We start from the raw sequence: 19,274 nt of genomic DNA, 5'->3' as shown, positions 1-19,274 counted from the left end.
AACAGAAACATGTACATTTGAGATGTGATAGAAAGTGGAAAAAAAAAATCTGATCGGACAATAGGCCAGGGCTGGTGTCTCAGGCCTAATTATTTTATTTAATATTTGTACAAAACTGAGAGGGAAATGGAAATGATCTCCTTCATATATATGAACCATGATCTGCCCTTAATCTGTGCAGAGGACTTCTTAGGATTACGTATAACCCATAAAGATTCCCGTTCGGTCATGCAAGGGTTAAAGACTTTTGAAGCCCCAGAATTGTTTCAGGTCTGTTGGACTTCCAAATTTGGCAAATGTAAAATTCTCATAGTGGACTCTCTGACCTTGATTGGACATCAAGGCAGGAGGGGCTATTTCAGAGTGGATTAGATATTTAAGAACCCACAGTATCCCAGGAAGGAATACTTTTCAGAAAGGAACATCTCAATGTGCTGTGTCCCTTTCTTTGGCTCTTACGACCCCCTGGCACCATGTGGATTTCATTGCTCATTGAGTGGGCCAGATGGGTGTGAATGTCACTAACCCACTGACCAAAGATAGCTCCCTTCTTTCCTGCATCTCAGTATGAGAAAATCTATTCCAAGAAGCCCGTCTAAAATATGGTTCCTCATTCACAGATACAGGTATTACACACACCCACCAATTCATGGATGTGTTATGGAGTAAAACCTGTGAGAGACCCAGCTGAGGTGTCTACACAAAGCGAAGGGCTTCCCTGATGACATAGTTGAGTCTCTTACACGTTACGTTTCAAAGCAATGTTTCACTTAGAAAATGACTCTATTCAAGAAGGTTCTTTTGTTGGGATTGATTTCCAGTGTAATTCCATCATCAGCAAATGGTATAATAGAAAAAAAAATGGGTTAGTGACATTCACACTGATCTTGACCAAACATCTGTATAAAATAGTCATGGTAAAGATGATAGATTGATAGATGGATAGACAGACAGACACGGATTGATAGAGGACAGATAGATGACATGTGAAACAAAGATGGGGAAATAAATCTATGTCCATGTACATCAGTTAGGAAACGAGGTACTGAAAATGTCCTCTGTGGACATGTTAGTGCATCCACACTGTTTGGGAACCTATTAGAAATGCAGGTTCCCAGACCCTAACCCCAGAGATGCTGAATCAGAATCTGTCTTTGACAAGATCCCCAGATGGTCCCTTTGTCCACTGAGGTTGGAGCAGTGCTGCTTTAGAGCAGAACAGCCTAGAAGAGTGATCTTCTATAACTGGAAATCTTTGCCCAAATGAAACTGTGGGTGGAAACACAAACATCTTAGAAGCGGAACTCCTCTGGCTGAGTCAGGGGTGAGTTATCTAAGGCTTCTCAGCCCCCTAGTGGCACCTCCCACCTGCACCAGCAGTTACTTCTACTTCTGTGGGGGAAGCAAGGATGCCTGTTTGTATCCTAACACCTACTGTCCCAGAAGACACAGGCCAGCACTTCCTGAACAACATCTAAGCCCCGGCATATTATGGATACTCAGGCAGTATTAGGTCACTGCTAACAAGTGATTCTGAAGCCAGATTATGTGCAGAAGCACCAAAGGACATAGGAAAAATCAAAGAGAGCAGGCTGATAGCATACTTAATACGGGAGAAAGACAAGACAGAGAGAGAAACAAAAGTGGCCCTATAGCCAGAGCTGCCAGACAAAATATAGGACACCCAGCTGAATTTGAATTTCAGATAAACAACGTGAGACAGACCTACCACTAAAGCACTATGTGTTTGCTGTTCATCTGAAACTCAAATGTAACTGCACATCTGTATCCTCATTTGCCGAATCTAGCAACCCTCATTCCTTCCTCGAGGACACTCTTCTCTGAAGCTCGGGCCCTCCTTCCAGATTAGACCCCGATCAATCAGATTCCCTCCGGAGAGGTCTCTGCCTGGATTCAAACCCCGGACCTGCCAGTGCTGGCGGCTGTGGGACCCTGGGCGAATGATTTCATCTCTCTCTGCTCTGTCTCCCTCCTCTGTAAAGTGGGGATGCCTCATGGGACTGTTTGGGGGTTAAAGGAGAAAATATCCGTAAGGCACAAAGTAGGAGCTCATTGAATAAATGTACATTGTTGTCTATCAGGGCAAGATCCCGTGGGTTTCAGCAACTTCCTTTCTGTCTGAATTGGCTCCTGGTCATTTTCTCGAAGACCTGAGATCAATCTGAAGAGGGAAGAGAGGGGAGAAGAGGACATGGTGCCTGAAGAACCGCAGAAGGGGATGCTCTCCTCTCCTTTCCGAGGGGCCCAGCCTGGTGCGACCATCTAGTCCCTGCATTTCTGCCCCCTCTCTCCCTGGGGGCCGAGTTGGGGGACGTACTAGGGAAGGAGGGAAGAAAATGTGTCACTTGATATTTGCTCCTTGCCCCCGGCTGACCCCGTTAATTGACTGCAGGATGGAAGGAAGTGCGCTCAGGAGACCTTCCTTTGCCAGAGCCTCTTGGCCGGATGTCTTAGCCATCAGGGAGCGATATCTTGCTTCCTTGACAGTCAGCTGAGCAGTGGGCATTCTGATAGCCCGGCAAGGTGGACAAGCCCCAGGACAGTGACACCTTATATTTCAAGGTCAGAAATTCTCAAAAAGCTGCTGAGTACCGGAGCCAGCATTTGGGATGTGTTACTTCTTCCTCTCGGAGTAAACCTGACCACCGAAGCCTCATCGCCTCCCAGCTTTTGTTTTCATCTTTGTTCCCATGAACGCCAAGATCAGAGACTAGATTCTGGTAATGAACTGTTCTTAAACATTAAACAAACAAAACAAGAAAGCCAAGGTATCGGGGGTGGGGTGGGGCTCAAGTCCCCCCCACCACCCAACGAGGAGATATTGGAGCCAGGTTTCACGGTGGATACGGAGCCAGCATCCCTCATGGAAATCAAACAATTCTCCCGAAACTGCGATCTGAATGCTGCGGTTTCCCTGAAACTGTGTTCTGGGGTTTCCTCCTCTGCTTGGCACTGACCCAGCACCTGCAGCAGCAAAGCTTTCCCAGGAAGCTATTGTTATTTGTGCATCTGATCATTTACAGCAGAGCACGCTGACGGCAAAATTTAGAAAGGAAGAGAAAAAAGAAGCGGAGGGTGAAAAGGACAAAACGGAGGCTTCCAGCATCCCGGTGGGAACTTAAAAGCAGAAACACACCTCTCTTTCGGCCCTCAGCACAAGTTAGGACTCTCCAGAAGAACCATCCTCAGGCAGAGCTGCAGCCTGTACGGAAGGTGGGCGTCAGACACGGAGATTCAGAATGAGGATGTGCACCTCTGCTCCTCCCCTGGGGATACTGTCTCGAGTGTATTCTCGGATCTTCCCCAGAGCATCCCTCCAGCTGCCACCAAGGAGCTGCAATAAGTTGCCGAGTGCACACAGCACACAATGGAAGGGCTCTGTTTTTCAGGACCAGACATTCCAAACGAATTCATTTCCTTCTGGGAAAAAGCACTGCCTTGTTCGGAGCACGAAGTTCCCAGGGCTCGGCTTACCTGGCAGCATTTTGGATACACCTGTTGGGATCATTAGCCCTGCCAAGAGAAGGGAAGCAGTGTGCTTTGTTCTATCTTTACTCCCAGTCGACTCTCTTCCCACTGTGTCGGTTTCCCTTACAGAATCTAACCCAAACAGAAGAGAAAGTTACAGGACTCCACGCTGCTTGGCAGGGAGCAAAATAAATGCACATAAATAGACAGCAGACCCTTTCACAGCACGGGTTGGACTGTGTGGGCCCCCTTATACGTGGACTTCTTTCAGTAGTCGTATTATAGTACTATACAACCTGTGAATGATGGAATCCACACATGTGGAATCTTAGATGCGGAGGAATTGTGAATAGAAAGGAACCGCAGATGTGGATGACTAACTATAAATTACACGTGGATTTTCCACTGTGCCAAGAATTGGCTCCCCTCACCCCTGGATTGTTCAAGAGTCAACTGTATATATGGAATAAATATAAGGGTAAACTAGGAAATTAAGGACACTGTAAGATAGAAAAAAAAGAAAAGGACAAAAATGAGTTAAAAGGATAAGATAATGTGAAAAGGCCGCTAGAACAAGCAAGTTGGGCCCCAACTTTAGCTCTGAGTTTCCTGGCGGCAAAGGTAAAAAAGGTAATAGAGAAGAATCACATATGTCTTATTAGCTCCAAAAGGAATGAACAGGATGAACTTTATAGAAGGAATACTGAAAAACACAAGGAACATTATTTCTGTCATTTTGAAAAAGCCTCAGAAGCATTTTTACCGATGTTTCTTCTGTTGGCTTTCTAAGCACGGTGGTACCTTACCCACAGCCCAGGCTGTGCCCAGACATTGCCCTCGGCTCTGTAAGCGGATCAGAGATTCCTCCAGACTCTTCCTCCTACCTTTGCTCTGAAGCTACTTCTTCTCCTCTAATTTCTCTGGTCTCCATCGACCATGTCATTCCAGATTTCTCCAGCTGAAGCCAACTCTTTGGCACTCAGGACCCATTAACCTATCCATGGGGCTTGTTTTAGGGATTCCTGCCACCAGCAAACTCTCATTCCTTGCCTTGGTTTTATGTTCTATAAATCCTGCCCAGCCCACTCCATGGCCCGCCCAAGTCCTAGCTCTCTTGGCCCGAGTTCAGGCCCAGAATGGGGAGCTGCATGATTGAAGGAAAGCATCTCAGCCTTCAATAAGGATGAGTTAAATCTTAACTCAAGAAAAGAATCTCAGCACGCAGCTGAGAACATATGGTCCAGGCATATTGATATTTGATCATTTAACTTCATAAGAATAAAGTAAAAAGATTGATGTAATGAATAGCTACCATATCGCGTGATCTGCTTCTCTTAGGTGTCAGATGTCCCTAGGAAGGCTTTGGTTAAGTGCTGGAGGGCAGGCATTTCACAGTGGCCTCCTCCAGCAAGAGGCAGAAATGAAGATATTCTGAGATTAAAACTAAAGAGATACATCTCTGCTGTGGGTCCAAGTGAGAGCTGCCACTCAGAAGGGACAGTTGAGAAGCATGCCTTGTATCGTCCCCCCATTGGAGCACCACTCCACCTTGACATCCTGGTAAGATCAAGAATTCCTGTGGGTAGAGCCAATGCTTTCATCAGAAAAGGAACTGTGAATCCATTCAAGCTCTTGCTCAAGGACTTGGCTGAGACCCCAGAATTCTCCTCCATCGAGCATGAAAGAGATGATTGAAAATGAAAAAAATTGTAGTTCCGTTGTTACCGGCCAAACACCTGGATCATAAAAGAACCATCATGAGGCTCTTGTGCAATGTCTGGTTTGGGGTAAGACCACACACTGCTGGTCTGTAAATACGTGTTAGCAGCAAAGTAAACCTCGAGGTGATGGAGCAATTGCTTCACTGGATGAAACTGTTTGATACGGTCCACTCTGATACCGGAGAACATTTGCCAAAAGCAAAAGAATGTGCTGACACTTAGATGCCCTTTCAGGTCACAATTAGATCGTAGGTTCAGTAACTGCTTCAGTGCTGTTCCTCTTCCTGGGTAACAAAACCACGCACTCAGCAAACAGGATGCTGTCTTCCTATTCCCTATAGCTGGAGGACATGCATTCAGTTTATTTCAATGTATTTTAAAATTTGCCTTTGATCTATCAGAAGAGTTTTCTTTAAAATTCTGATTTAGCAGTAGGATTAGGGTGCCAGCTGGAGGGCCTGAGGATCTACAACAAGATTCATTTTTGTATCGCGATGTCTCGCTTTTATGATACTCAAGACAGGGAAGAGAGAATACATAGATATTTGGGGTGGAATCGTGCTCATTTCATTGTAGGAGTTGAAAACTGGCATCTTGTGGGCCAAACGTAGCCTGTAAACATGCTTTCTTTGGCATGCGGTGTTTTTCTTTAAGCTTGGATTTGTTGCCAACATATAAAAATTGAGATATTTCATCTCTTTCTCACACACACACACATATATATTTTTTCTTACTTATAAGAAAATTGCGTAAAGATGTCCCTTTGAAAAATCAGAAGATCCAGGAACACCAGCCCCAGTTTCCCCGTGGCAAAGCTGAGTAGTAGGTGGTCATTTGCTAAGATATGAGATCTCCAGTTTGCAAGGTACAGCTTTCCTTCCTAACCTCCATGTATTTGACCTGCTTGACTCCTGTAGTCATCTGAGCTACAATGCCTGTGTAGGGCCCGATTTTATAAGGATGACAAGCATGAATAGAGGCAGCCCAGGATTAAGATGAAGGATGAGGTCCTAAGGGTACCACAGGAGATGGATATTAACTCTTGAAAACAGCCAATTTCTGATGGGTGAGTCTCGGAAGGAGAAAGAAGAGTGTTGCCCTGCACAGGCCCTATTCTAAGACACGTGATACGTGTTTCTCTCATGCCACCTTAAGGCCATTTGACTGAAGGAAAAAGGAAGTCACAGAGTCCCGAAGAGACTTTATTTGCTGTTGGGCTCTTCAGAGGGAACCTCAGAACACACGTCCAGGGATTGTGCTAGAAATAAGGACTATTAAGATGATTAAGAATGGACTCTGGGGCTTCCCTGGTGGCGCAGTGGTTAAGAATCTGCCTGCCAATGCAGGGGACACGGGTTCGAGCCCTGGTCCGGGAAGATCCCACGTGCCGCAGAGCAACTAAGCCCGTGCGCCACAACTACCGAGCCTGCACTCTAGAGCCCATGAGCCACATCTACTGAGCCCGCGTGCCACAACTACTGAAGCCCGCAAGCCACAACTACTGAAGCCCGCGTGCCTAGAGACTGTGCTCCGCAACAAGAGAAGCCACCACAGTGAGAAGCCCGCGCACCACAACGAAGAACAGCCTCTTCTCACCGCAATTAGAGAAAGCCCGTGTGCAGCAATAAAGACCCAACGTAGACGAAAATAAATAAATAAAATAAACATAAAAAAAAAAAGAATGGACTCTGGCCAAGCCAAGTGCTGCAGGATTTTGGTATTCACCACGCCCCGCCCCCCGCCCCCAGGTGATGGAATGGGATGGTGTGTGGCCTGGGGACCCTGGCTCCTGTTCCCTGGGAGAGGCCCTCAGGAGGAGGACAGAGCTGCCATCCGGGGGCCCTGGTGTGAGCATATCATTCTATGCTGCTGATTTCGAATCAACGAGTACCCTTTGTGTGTTTGCAGAGGAGTTTTTTCTTTCTGTTGTAGCCCCTCTCCCTAAATGCTCTGATGCTTGAAAACCCAAAGCTGGGACCCAGCAGCATGGGGGGGGGCTTCCCTTTCCTCATTCTTCCCTTAGGTTGACATTTTAACGAGAAGGATTGTAAAACCTGGCGCCCGCATTGCTGCCTACATGGATGGACCTGGCTGTGCAACACGGCAGTGCGGGCAAGGAGGAGAAGAGCTTTCTCGGGGCACTGGGCTCTGAGCGTGTCCATACCCAGACACACCTGATTCTGCTTGGAAAATGAAATAGCCTAATTCCCCAACATCAGCCTGGAATCGCGGGAGGGACTCACAACACGTCTGCTTTTAAAGCTTCCCTTTCACTAGTCCGAATTTGACGTTCCTAAAAGGAGGATGAAAGGGGGTGGGGAGGGGAGCTATGCAAGTGCTGACTGGGTGGATATTCTCAGCTGTCCCAGGTGGAAACCCTGTGATTGATGGGATCCACATAAAGGGCTATGTGCCCATTACTAAAGGCCGTTACCGTCCTTCAGCCCAACTGGCAGATAAGACCAAGATTTTCTTCTGTAAGAAACACCACGAAAACCCAGTGATTCAGAACCTGATGTCAAAGACGTGATTTCTTGCAGTTCGATCCAAATCCATTTGCTTTTACAGACTAGGTCTAAACCCCAACATTCAGGGTTCAAATCAGGACCTGCTCATTTCAGGCATTTGGTAGCTGGCTCAGCCCTAAATTATACTTCCTAAATCTATTCTGGGACTCGGGTGGGTTATGAAGCTCTGACACATGATAGCAGCAACCCATTTTTAAAATATTTTCAGAAGCGAAACAGAACAAAACAAAGCAAAAGAAAAGAGGTTTTCTTCAGAGAGATCTCAGGAAAGCTAAGGCGGAGCGGTGGGGTACTGGCTTTTGACGCAGGTGATCAACGTAAGATGTTGAAGTCTGTCTTTCATCTTCTCTCTTGCCTTTTTTTTTCCACTGGACTAGCTCTAAGGGTCTGATTGCAGTTTTATTTTTCTGACACAGTGGTTTAAGTTGAGGGGGGCTGTTTAAAACAGGAGCACTGAGTTTCTAGGATGCTCTAGGGAAGAAGATTTGCTACTGGCCTTGGTTGTCATAACTTTCACCCATTATTCCTTATCCTGGTGTCTACTTGCTCATTCCAGGACTGACCTCAGGTTGAGTAAGAATCGTCCTGAGAGTTTCTTCCTTTTCCTGTCTCCATTATTTCCCCCTCCCTATGCTGTGCTCTTTCCTCTACCTCACTGGTGCCTTTTTTTTTTCTTTTCTGGAAAGCTATACTTCCGGTACCATTCTCAAATTTTAGTCCATGTTATAATCCTCAGAGGTTCAGATTCAGTATGTCTGGGGAGAGACTGTGCATCTATGGGTTTAGCGAACACACGGGTGATTCTTTTCATTTTTTTAACGTCTTTATTGGAGTATAATTGCTTTACAATGGTGTGTTAGTTTCCGCTTTATGACAAAGTGATCCCGGGTGATTCTGACGCACGCAGCTTGCACACAAGCTCTTTCATAACACAGCAATCAGCTGATTTCTTAGTCCTTATCGCACTTGGTTATCAGCAGCATTGGACAGTCCAACATTCCCTTCTGAGAATTTCTCTTCAATTCTCTTTGCACCTCACTGGATGCACTTATTTGTCTTTCTTTGCTGGTTCCTCCTCCTGGAAATGATCTCTAAACTTGGGTCCAGTCCTGTGATATTTCTTTGTGCCACCAGCCGGGTAACATCACCTAGTCTTGTGGCTATAAACACTATCCTCCAAGGGTATACCAGAAAATGTTCAACCACTGACTCCCCAGAAAAAAAAAAAGCCCTGATTTGTAATGTTTGCCAGTTTCCACGGTGAAAATTCTCCCATCACTGCGCATTTCAACCTGCCCACATGTGGTCACTGCATGTGGCGTTAGGAAGAGATGTACACAGTCAGCTCTTCAGAGCCTGGGATAAGTCAGCTCTGTCATCCCCCTGATTACCATCCACATTTATATCTCCAGTCCAGACTCTTGCCTAAACACCAAACGTGTTTTTAACATCCTCCGTTTGCGTTTTTAACTATCATCTCCAGTTTAACACATCCAAGTAGAACCCCTCATCTCCCCGGCCCTGCTGTCATCACCCCAAGTTGGTCCTGCAGTGCTCCCCATCTCAGCGGCAACTCCACTCTCCAGCAGCTCAGGATGGGGATTCCTCTTCTTGGTTCCTCTTTGCCTATCACCCAACCCATCAGCCAATCCTGTCAGTTCTACACTGTAGACAAATCCAGGATCCATTCATTTCTCACCACCTCCAGAGTTAGCATTTCTCATCAGGATTCTTGCACTCATGACCTAATGAGTCGCCTGCTTCCATGCCTGGTTGCCTATCAGCCTAGCAGCTGCAGGGACTCCTTTAGAACATGTCAGCTGAGGTCATCCTTCTTTCCTCAAACCACTCATCTCCTTCTGTCCTGCTCAGAGTAAAACCCCGAAGTCCTTATCATGGCCCGAGCAGCCCTCTGTCACACGGGCCCCTAACACTTCCCTGTCCGCTGCTCCTCGCCGCTTACCCCCGGCCCGCCCCCCTTTACTCCTCAGATCCATCAAGTGTGCTGTTGCCTCACAACTGTGTATGTGAAGCGTCCTCTGCCCGGCGAGTTCTCTCCCCAGATGGCTGCATACGCCCTGCTCCCTTTTACTTCTTCAAGCCTCACCTCCGATACCACTTTAACAGAGAGCCACATCGTAGAAAATGCAGCACACCCTCCTCTCCTCCCTCCTTATCCTGCTGTGTATTTCCCTAAAGGCCTTAGCACCAATTACAGTCATCCCTGGGTATCTGTGGGGGATTAGTTTCAAGACCCTCGCAGAGACCCAGATCCACGGATGCTCAAGTCTCCTATATAAAATGGCACGGTACATAGTACTTCAGCCTTCTGTATCTGCAGGTTCCACACCAGCGTAAAAGGGAGGTCCACCGCAGCATGAAAGCAGAGATTTTGTTACAGCCCCTGGACCTACAACACTGCCTGGCATGTAGTAGGTATTAAATAAAAATCTGTAGAATTAAAAAATAGAGTGCTGGATCCTAGATATTAGATTCTCTGGGGTATTTATCTTCTGAGACTGATTTTTTTTAATTGAAGTTGAACCATGTTTTCCAGAAATGATTAATATACTTTTAAAAGCCTCATTGGCTTTCCTGATTAATGTTCCAATAGAGGGACGGGAAGAACCATTTGGAAGCAACCTATCCATGTGGAAATGTGACCTTGGCATGTTTGAGAAAACTCAGCAGGCAGTGGAGGAAAACGACCAGGGGCGTATTTATGGACTATCTTGAAATATACACACAGATTCTGATTGGGAAGGAAAACGGCTGCCCACGTACTCAGAAGGGTTACTTGTGTAGTAAGGTCTCAAGAAGTTTTTCTTTCTTTTTCCCACTCTTTTTAAAATTCTTTTCTCATATAGGTCATTACTGAGTATTGAGTAGAACAAGAAGTTTTTCATGAGCAAGTTCTCTACCAAGAAGACCTACATCCTAGACTGAGTCACTTTGTTAGAACTGATAACGACACAAGTATTTATCGGCATAAGAAAGGCAGGCACTTTGCAACCCTATTCTTTGCGTGACAATTCTGTTTGACTTTATGACCATAAAAACATTCTTTCCATTCATCTATTCGCATTCATTCAATAAACGTATGATCACGCTATATATGTGCCAGGCATGGCTCTAGGCTCTGGGACTTAGTAGAAAAGCTGATCGAGTCCTTTGAAGCAGTTAGTAATTGAGTGACGAGGAAGGGAAAAGAAAAAAGAATGAAAAATCCACAGATGTGATTCATCCACTCCCAGATTAGAAAACACAGATCCCCCCGCATGGCAGAGTTTCTCCTATATACTGCTTCCTACACATAAGATGCTATCGTTCTCAGAGGCGCACTGATAAATCAGTACAAATAAAAGTGGATTGTTTTCAACTATGTGCTCAGAGAAACTCTTATATCACACAGGTGGATAGCATTCACTCTGCTAGAGCAATTTATAAGAGATCTGCTTTCAAAATACCTACAGAGAGGGTCCTGCGAATACAGGATTGATTTTATGAACGTGGCTACGAGATGGTGGGTTGAAATACACCCGGAAGGGGCTTTGTCCCTGCTCCAGTGGAGAAGAACTTCGCTGGATTAGCTGGATTGGGTGTTTCTGATCTCAAATTATCTAAAAGGAAGTCCTGTATGGTACTAGCCACTATGACTTCAGAAGGCTGTGTTCAACTATCCAGAAAGTGACCTCAAAGTGTTGGACACTTCATAGGATGTCCCAGGTATATGAACACACTTTCAAAAGATGAAGTTTTTTTTCCTATTGAGAATGACACTCTTGACTAAAAATCCAGCACAACTGACTCCTTTATTTCCTTTTTATGTGATGACACCGGAAAGCACAGGAACTAGCTAATTTCTTTAAGCTAGCATCTTGCCCAGACAATCCATCTTGGCAATAATCTCCCCTTGGGGCAGTGGTTGTCAATGTGGCCACACAGTAGAATCAGTGGGCGCTTAACTACTGATGATGCCTGGGTCCCTTCTCCAGAGATGCTGACATTCATTGGTTTGGGGTACAGCTTGGGTGTTGGGATTTTTAAAGCTTCCCAGGTGCTTCCAGAGTGAAGCCAAGGTTGAGAAGCACTGCTGTAGGATGACTGATGTCATCTGACCCAAGACATTAAAGAGAGTCCTAAGAAGGATTCAGGACCTGGGGATGAGTAGTCTAAAGAGGGAAGCCATCACCTAGTTTCATGCTGAGCTTGAGAGCTGTAGTTCGGGGCAGGATGGTGAGGTTCCTGAGAGTCTTGACCATTTCAAGAGAGATTTCCAGTCCTGCTTTCCCCACCAGCCCGAGGAATGACAACCCTGGAGTGGTACCCAGTAGAGGGACAGCCTTTCCATTATGCCATCTCATTCTGGCCAGGATGAGAAGTCGTTGGTTTAACTTGACATGAGCTGCTGTGAGAAATAAAATAAAGGTTGGTGCACCAATCTGGGGGTCACTTAAAATCACACGGGACTAATCAATGTGGAGAACACGGCCTTCAACGCAGCCCGTGAACCTGAGAATTGGAGTCCCTGATATAATGCGTGTTCTTTCTCCTCCAGAGAGGTGTATATTTATAGAAAGAATAAAACCTATGCAGGATGAGGGGGCTGGATAATAATATGTGTGGATAAATACACTGATCTGTCTGAACCGTTTCTGGGCTGTCTGCTTTCCATGGTAATACATATCCACTAAAAGCCGTGTGCTGTATGTGTTTTTGGTAAAGTCTCACACTTCCCTGCATGAATACATTCAGAACGTAAGCACCACACACTCCACGACAGAGACTCTGTTGTATTCTGAATTCCTAAGTCATGTAGCTTAGCAGCTGTGATAATGTAACGGTTTGCAAAATAATAGATAGGCCACACGTCAACCTGGAATAACACGTCAAATAATGAATAATGTGGGTGCAAAAAGGTTTAATTTACACTGTGTTAAAAATACTGCTCCAGAAATACCACACCAATTCAGTCTTTCCAGGACAAAAAAAAAACCAACCCAAACCAAAACAAAACCCCCTTTTACTTAGATATTTAAATAACTGTGGTAAAAGAGAATGCTTTCTTATTTTTTTTTTTCAAGAAAAGTGTCCAATTCCTATTACTCTGTGAAGAGACATATGAGTCTGATTCGTTGTTCACATACACACATTGTTCCCCTTCAAGATATGTCTCACATTTCAGAATAAATAGGAGAAAAGCATTTGTCTCCTCAGTCTGTATTAACATATAAGTGTGGACACATTTTCCACCAGCAAAACTGGGGCTGGTGGCCATTTAACATAAGATGTGAGGCTGTCCCTGTTTATGTTTTCATTCTGATCCTCTTCCCAGATTTTCTCCCTGAGGGAAGTTTCTAGCAACTTTCAGATTTCAATCATTCTCTCATCTAACGAATGTTTCGCCCTCCTGCTGGGAACCAGGGGCCGAAATGTGTTCCCTGCCCTCAAGGAGCTTGTCATCATGGGTGTGGAGGAAACAGGCAGCAGGCAGATTCAATGCAGTGTCATTTGTGTTACTGTAAGGGAGATACAGAGAGCTTTGAGAGGCTGAGGGAAGGAAGAGCCGTTATTCATACTTCGGGAGGGGGTGGGTACCTGGAAAGGCTTCCGACAGGATGTTATCTTTAGGCTGAAGTGTGTGAATCAGAAGTTAAGGAGGCAGAGGGAGGATGCAGTGTGTGTCAAGCTTACAAAAGCACATGCAAAGGCCCTGTGGCAAGGGAGAGCGTGGTAGTTTGGAGGAATTGCAGATGTGTTCAGTATGGTTGGAGTGTACGATACCCGGGGTAAAGGATGGGGAAAGACCAGGCTGGAGAGGGTAGCAGCGTCCCGATTACGGAGGGCCTTATAATTATGTTTAGACATTCGTACTTATCTTGAGGCAGGGATTTTAAGTAGACAAGTGGGAGATGATGGAGGCCTGAACCAAGAAATGGGAAGGAGGAGTTAGATGTGAGAGAGGTTCTGGAGCTGGAACTGGCAGCGCTTGGGGACTGATTAGATGGCGGACCCCAGGGAAAGGGAAGAGGCAGGGAAGAGGCCTGGGTTCTCACTTGGGTGCTTAGATGGCTGGTGGCTTTGAAGGAATTGGAGCAGGACTGTGGGTAAGAGCATGAATTCCACCTTGAACATGCTGAATATGAGGGACTGAGAGCCTCAAGAGAAGAGAGACGTCCGGTCCACCCTGGGTCATCCGGACCCAGGATACGTGGGTCTGGATGACAGAGAGGATAAATCAGTGGGGAGGTGGGCATCCTTAATAAACACACACACTAAAACAATGTGTGCTGGGCCACATACAGCTTGGCCCGCTTATTCCTAGGATTTTGACCTATAACGGTAATCTCCAATGTGAAACAATTTCCTCATATTGTAGGGTCATAGAAACTTAATACAACATTCTCCCCATCTCCAAAGCAAACTCCCCCCTAAAAGGTCCACCTTTGCTCTCTCCTTAACTCATTTATATGTTATGTTCTTACATTCTTAGAACTCTCCCTGAAGTTCATTTTTACCTTACCAGCTCAAGAAGGAAAAGCCCCTACTGAAGTACCTGGGCCTGGGTAAGTTTACTTACTTGGCACTGGAGTGCAATGAATTTGAAACACCCTATTTTTTATGTCTTACATAAAATTGGGGGTTCAAGGGAAATTATCACCAGGAAATACTTCTGTCTTGGCTTTATTGGGTGAATATCCCTTAAAGGACAACTTTGGGTGACAGTAAGTGTGACTAAGAATGTATGTAAAAGGCTACTGGTTATTAAAAATACAAGCCAAGTGTTCCTCTACTCAAAGTCAAACTTCAGAAATATGCCTATCAAATGGAAGTTGGTGCAGCCACTATGGAAAACAGTGTGGAGGTTCCTCAAAAAATTAAAAACAGAACTACCATAGGATCCAGCTATTCCACTCCTGGGCATTTATCTGGACAAAACTATAATTTGAAAAGATACATGCACCCCTATGTTCGTAGCACTATTTACAATAGTCAAGGCATGGAAACAACTTAAATGTCCATTGACAGATGAATGGGTAAAGAAGATGTGGTACATATATACAACGGACTACTACTCAGCCATAAAAAAGAATGAAATAATGCCACTTGCAGGAACATGGATGGACCTAGAGATTATCACACTAAGTGAAGAAAGTCAGAAAAAGAAGGACAAATACCATATGATATCACTTATACGTGGAATCTAAAACATGACACAAATGAACCTATCTACGAAACAGAAACAGATACACAGACATAGAGAACAGACTTGCGGTTGCCAAGGGGTGGGGTGGTAGAGGGATGGATTGGGAGTTTGGGATTAGCAGACGCAAACTCTTATATAGAAAATGGATAAACAGCAAGGTCCTACCATATAGCACAGGGAACTATATTCAATAGCCTGTGATAAACCATAATGGAAAAGAATATGGAAAAAAAATATATTTTTAATATAAAATATTATATATATATAAATATATAACTGAGTCACTTTGCTGTACAGTAGAAATTAACACAACACTGTAAATCAACTATGCTTCAATGAAATAAATTTTAAAAATATGCCCGTCATTAATGATTACCTTCTTTCTGCACGCCATGTAGCATGGTAGGGCCTTACACACATCACCTCTAACCCTTAATAACCGTCCTCAAGGACAGACAGTGCAGATGAATAAACCAGGCTGAGAAAGCCCAAGTCACTGCCAAAGTCACACAACTAGTAGGTAGTGAGGCTCTTGTTTCTTGGGACAGCGTGGCTGCAAGCCCCACCCTTTCCACCCCACTTGGCTGCCTCCTACTGCACCTGAATCACCTCCATTACTTATGCTGGAGCTGGATTAGAGCCCTATTGTACTGACTTATAACAGCTTCATTTATATAAACCTCAGATCTCCTGTCTCCAAACATGGCATCTTAGATTTCTTTTTCTGCCGTGCCTAGTAAGGTGATGGGTTGGTTGATGGTTGTCTGTGAAAACATATGAACAAGAACCAGGCTTGGTCAACCAGCCTGAGTATCGTGTAATCAGGATTTGACGGCTGTCTAAGTAGCAGAGTTAGAAAGGTGCATTTCTGTTTTTTCTACTCAACCTCCAGGCAGTTGGAAAACAGAAGCCATTGTTTAATCCTGGACACGTAAGGGCCCATGACTGTCAGTGCGCTAGGTCATGAGTTCTTCTCTTTGGTTGTCAGCATCTCTGCCTTTGGTAAGTTTCCTTTCCTGTGAAGTACTAGTGACAGGCTGGCTATAACCCATTTCTCAGGGCCAGGATGCAATGTCGAAGCTCCCTCAGGGAGCCAAGGTGATAAAACACTGGCTCAATGGCAGGGATGTAAGACACCAGATCCCTAGTTTGAGGTCCTGCTCTGTCCTTGACTGTATGTCCCCGGACAGAAGATTAAACCTCCACATGCCTTGGTTTCCCTGTTCATACAGGACAAGGGTAATAATCCCCACTCTCTGTGCCTCATTAGCAGCTCACGATCGTAAAGGGAGGTAACAGATAAGAAAGTGCATTGGGGCAAAGGTGTTATAGAAATGCGAGGTCTTACCATCATTAAATATCATGAGACCATAGAAATCACTCGGATGTCTGGCGCACTCCAGGCTGCAGATGTAACTGAAAAAACTGTTGCTGCTTTTAATTCAGGGAGTCCCAAGAAAAGAACGCTGTTTCTCAGTGTCTGCCCTGAAAGCAGAAGACATTTCTCACCTTTCCTGCCCCCTCCCACCTTTTTTTTTTTTTTGCGGTACGCGGGCCTCTCACTGTCGTGGCCTCTCCCGTTGCGGAGCACAGGCTCCGGACGCGCAGGCTCAGCGGCCATGGCTCACGGGCCCAGCCGCTCCGCGGCATGTGGGATCTTCCCGGACGGGGGCACGAACCCGTGTCCCCTGCATCGGCAGGCAGACTCTCAACCACTGCGCCGCCAGGGAAACCCCTGCCCCCCCTTTTATATAAATAGATGACGCTGATTGTGAAAGTTGTCATAAAACCAGTGATGGCACAAAATATCCAATTGAAATCGACATGACGTCACATGTTCCCATTAGTCTCACTCTTCCCCATGGTGGAGGCTGAGAGGGTAGCCTCGTGGGAACACAAGGGGGCTCTTCTTGTGAGTGATGCTGTCTCAGCCCCACCACTTCACAGCTGGCAATGAAGATTAACAGGACATCTGATGCTCCAGCGATGGACATGCTTCTCTTGAGGGCCTAGACGTTTTCAGATCAGACTCCTAAGACACTGGTGTGTGCCCAAGGACAGGACATAGGTCTGTGTCTTGAATGTCAGTATACACCAGCACATACAACAACAGACAGGTTCTGTATCTGACACTGTGTTCATATATTGTCAGTTTTTCTTAAACGAATAACGGAAATGGTACGTGAATACATCTGGATTTATTAAACATACATGATTTACGAAACAGCCATCTGGAGATTCTAATGGTTAAATAGGTTACTCTGGACTATTTGTGCAAATGTGCAGGGTAATTCTCTCCTTAGTTTTGTCATGTGGTGCAACTCCAGTACGGGCAACTCACATTTCCAAGGGAGATTTTGTGAACAGAACAGATTATATAAACTTAGTTACCATACAGGAAAAAAAAATTTCACCGGAACCTAAAATCACATTCAAGATAAGCTACATTTGTAAATATAATGATCAATTTGCAAATTTTGCTCTAACAGTTGGTCCTATACTGTAAAACTCTTGGTATAAAAGGGAGCACGCATTAGGCCCTGAATACATTTAAGCTGATGACCCTGACATGGAGCCCAAGAAATATGTCTCAGAAGAAAGACCTACACACAGCCAGAATAGGAAGAGAAGTTTTTTCCATTACTACTCAAATGGCAGAACAAAATGTAACTCATCAGACGTCAGGAGGTCAACCCCACCTGGAAATCTCGATAGTTTTAAAGCCCCTCGTGGTTTTAAAGCTTGACTCACATTCTCCGTAAATTTAAAAATCACCGAGTAGTCAGTATACAAACCAGAAAGAGTCACTTGAATTAAATGCCTTCCCCTTTATAAGATGCGGCAGGTCGCTCATCTATCACGACAGCGGTTTGTGAGGCTCTCTGCCTTATTGATTTTAGATTACACCTTAACCTAAAATGTCTAAGTAGACATCCACAGCCCACAGAGGGATCTGCCATTATGCAAACAGGGGGGCTTCGGGGGTTTCTGAGACCCGCAAACCATTCCACCCCTGCGTGAGTACAGGCGCTGTCCCCACGTGCGTGAGCCCAGCGTCCTGAGGATGACCAGATTGGCATTAACTACCGTCATCCCCCAAACTACATTAGTCACTCCAGAGAAGGACAAATCCCTGTTATTGTTTTACAGCATCTTCTCTGCCAGGTGCTACCGTAAAGTAAGCATGTTTTCAGAAAATTAACAGAGAGCCACAATCCATAATGGTAAAAAACCCCAAATGATAGCAAGGTATTTGAAACAGTACAACCACAACTAAACAACAGAGGGGATTTTAATCAACCAGGTGCATCATTGAAACCCTCAAAGCGTCACAGCCCCTTGTCATCATCACCTCCTTTGCAGACACTGTTACTCAGCAGAGGAAAGGAAATTGGCAGCCCTGCTGCACCAGTGAATCTGTTTCACTAAACGGAGAGGAAAACAGGTTTTGCAGCCCGAAGCTTTTCTCAACGAGCACTCTCATCGTCCATGCTCTTTCCAGAGGGCAGAGTCCCTACCCCTATCTTTTCTCTTATGTTTCATCTCTAACAGTCCCAACCCCCATGCACAGCCGACCAACATTTGTTTCAAATTTCTCATCATTATCTACAAAGAAAAAAAATTACATATGCCATAGTATTCTCCAGTCGCAGGAATTTGAATTTTTCAGGAAAACATGACTACCAGAAGGGATGCTATGTACGACGAAAGAAACCTCTCCCTTTCTTTGGAGCAATTGCTCGGGGGAAGAACAAACAGCCCGCCACGTCGCTTACCCTCTCCACGCTGCGTCTTCTCAGAGATCCATAAGGAATTTTCAGTAAAAGTCTCTGGGATCTATTCGGAGCCACTGCAGCCTGAACCACCATGGTGTAGAGCCGTGGGTGAGTGTGTGTGTGTGTGTGTATGTGTGTGTGTGTGTGTGTGTGTGTGTGTGCGCGTGTTCCCAGCCAAGGGAGAGACGGAGGCGTCCTCAAAACTGGGAAACTCCTGGAGGTTTCCCAAATATCAAATAACTGAAAGAGTTTTTTTTCTTCCGACCGATGAGCCAAGATGTGGTGTGTCAGGAGGTGGGGGGATGGGGAAAGAAGAAAAAGAGCCCAAGTTCTGCAACTTCAGCGCGTCTCCCGCAACGCAGCCCAGCTTCCTCCTGTCTGCTCCTGCCTGTCAGTCAGTCCCTCGGTGAGTCTGCACGTCCTAGGGGTGGGCAAATGACGCTTCTGGGGAGAGTGATCCAAAAATGTCAACTTTGCTTCTCGCGGCTGCAGACGGTAACCAGGTCAGTTGTCTAATCGAAGCCCTATCAGACGTATTATTCATTCCATCACG

The 19,274-nt window shown here is 45.4% G+C and overlaps 1 protein-coding gene across 3 annotated transcripts in view; it reads right to left on the bottom strand.

Moving 5' to 3' along the window:
- Positions 1-18,814, bottom strand: part of FRMD4A (FERM domain containing 4A) — a 331,795-nt gene extending 312,981 nt beyond the window's left edge. For all 3 annotated transcript variants that reach the window (XR_004348140.1, XM_032620676.1, XM_032620632.1), the window contains exon 1: positions 18,722-18,814. Coding sequence is in view for 2 of the 3 variants with exons in the window: in XM_032620676.1 (XP_032476567.1) it covers positions 18,722-18,814 (93 nt within the window). In the remaining variant the exon portion in view is untranslated. The remainder of the gene's footprint in view (positions 1-18,721) is intronic.
- Between the last annotated feature and the right edge of the window lie 460 nt (positions 18,815-19,274).

This window comes from Phocoena sinus, chromosome 2 (assembly GCF_008692025.1).
Source record: "Phocoena sinus isolate mPhoSin1 chromosome 2, mPhoSin1.pri, whole genome shotgun sequence".
Lineage (NCBI taxonomy): Eukaryota > Metazoa > Chordata > Mammalia > Artiodactyla > Phocoenidae > Phocoena > Phocoena sinus.
This window is presented reverse-complemented; position numbering and strand designations above follow the sequence as displayed.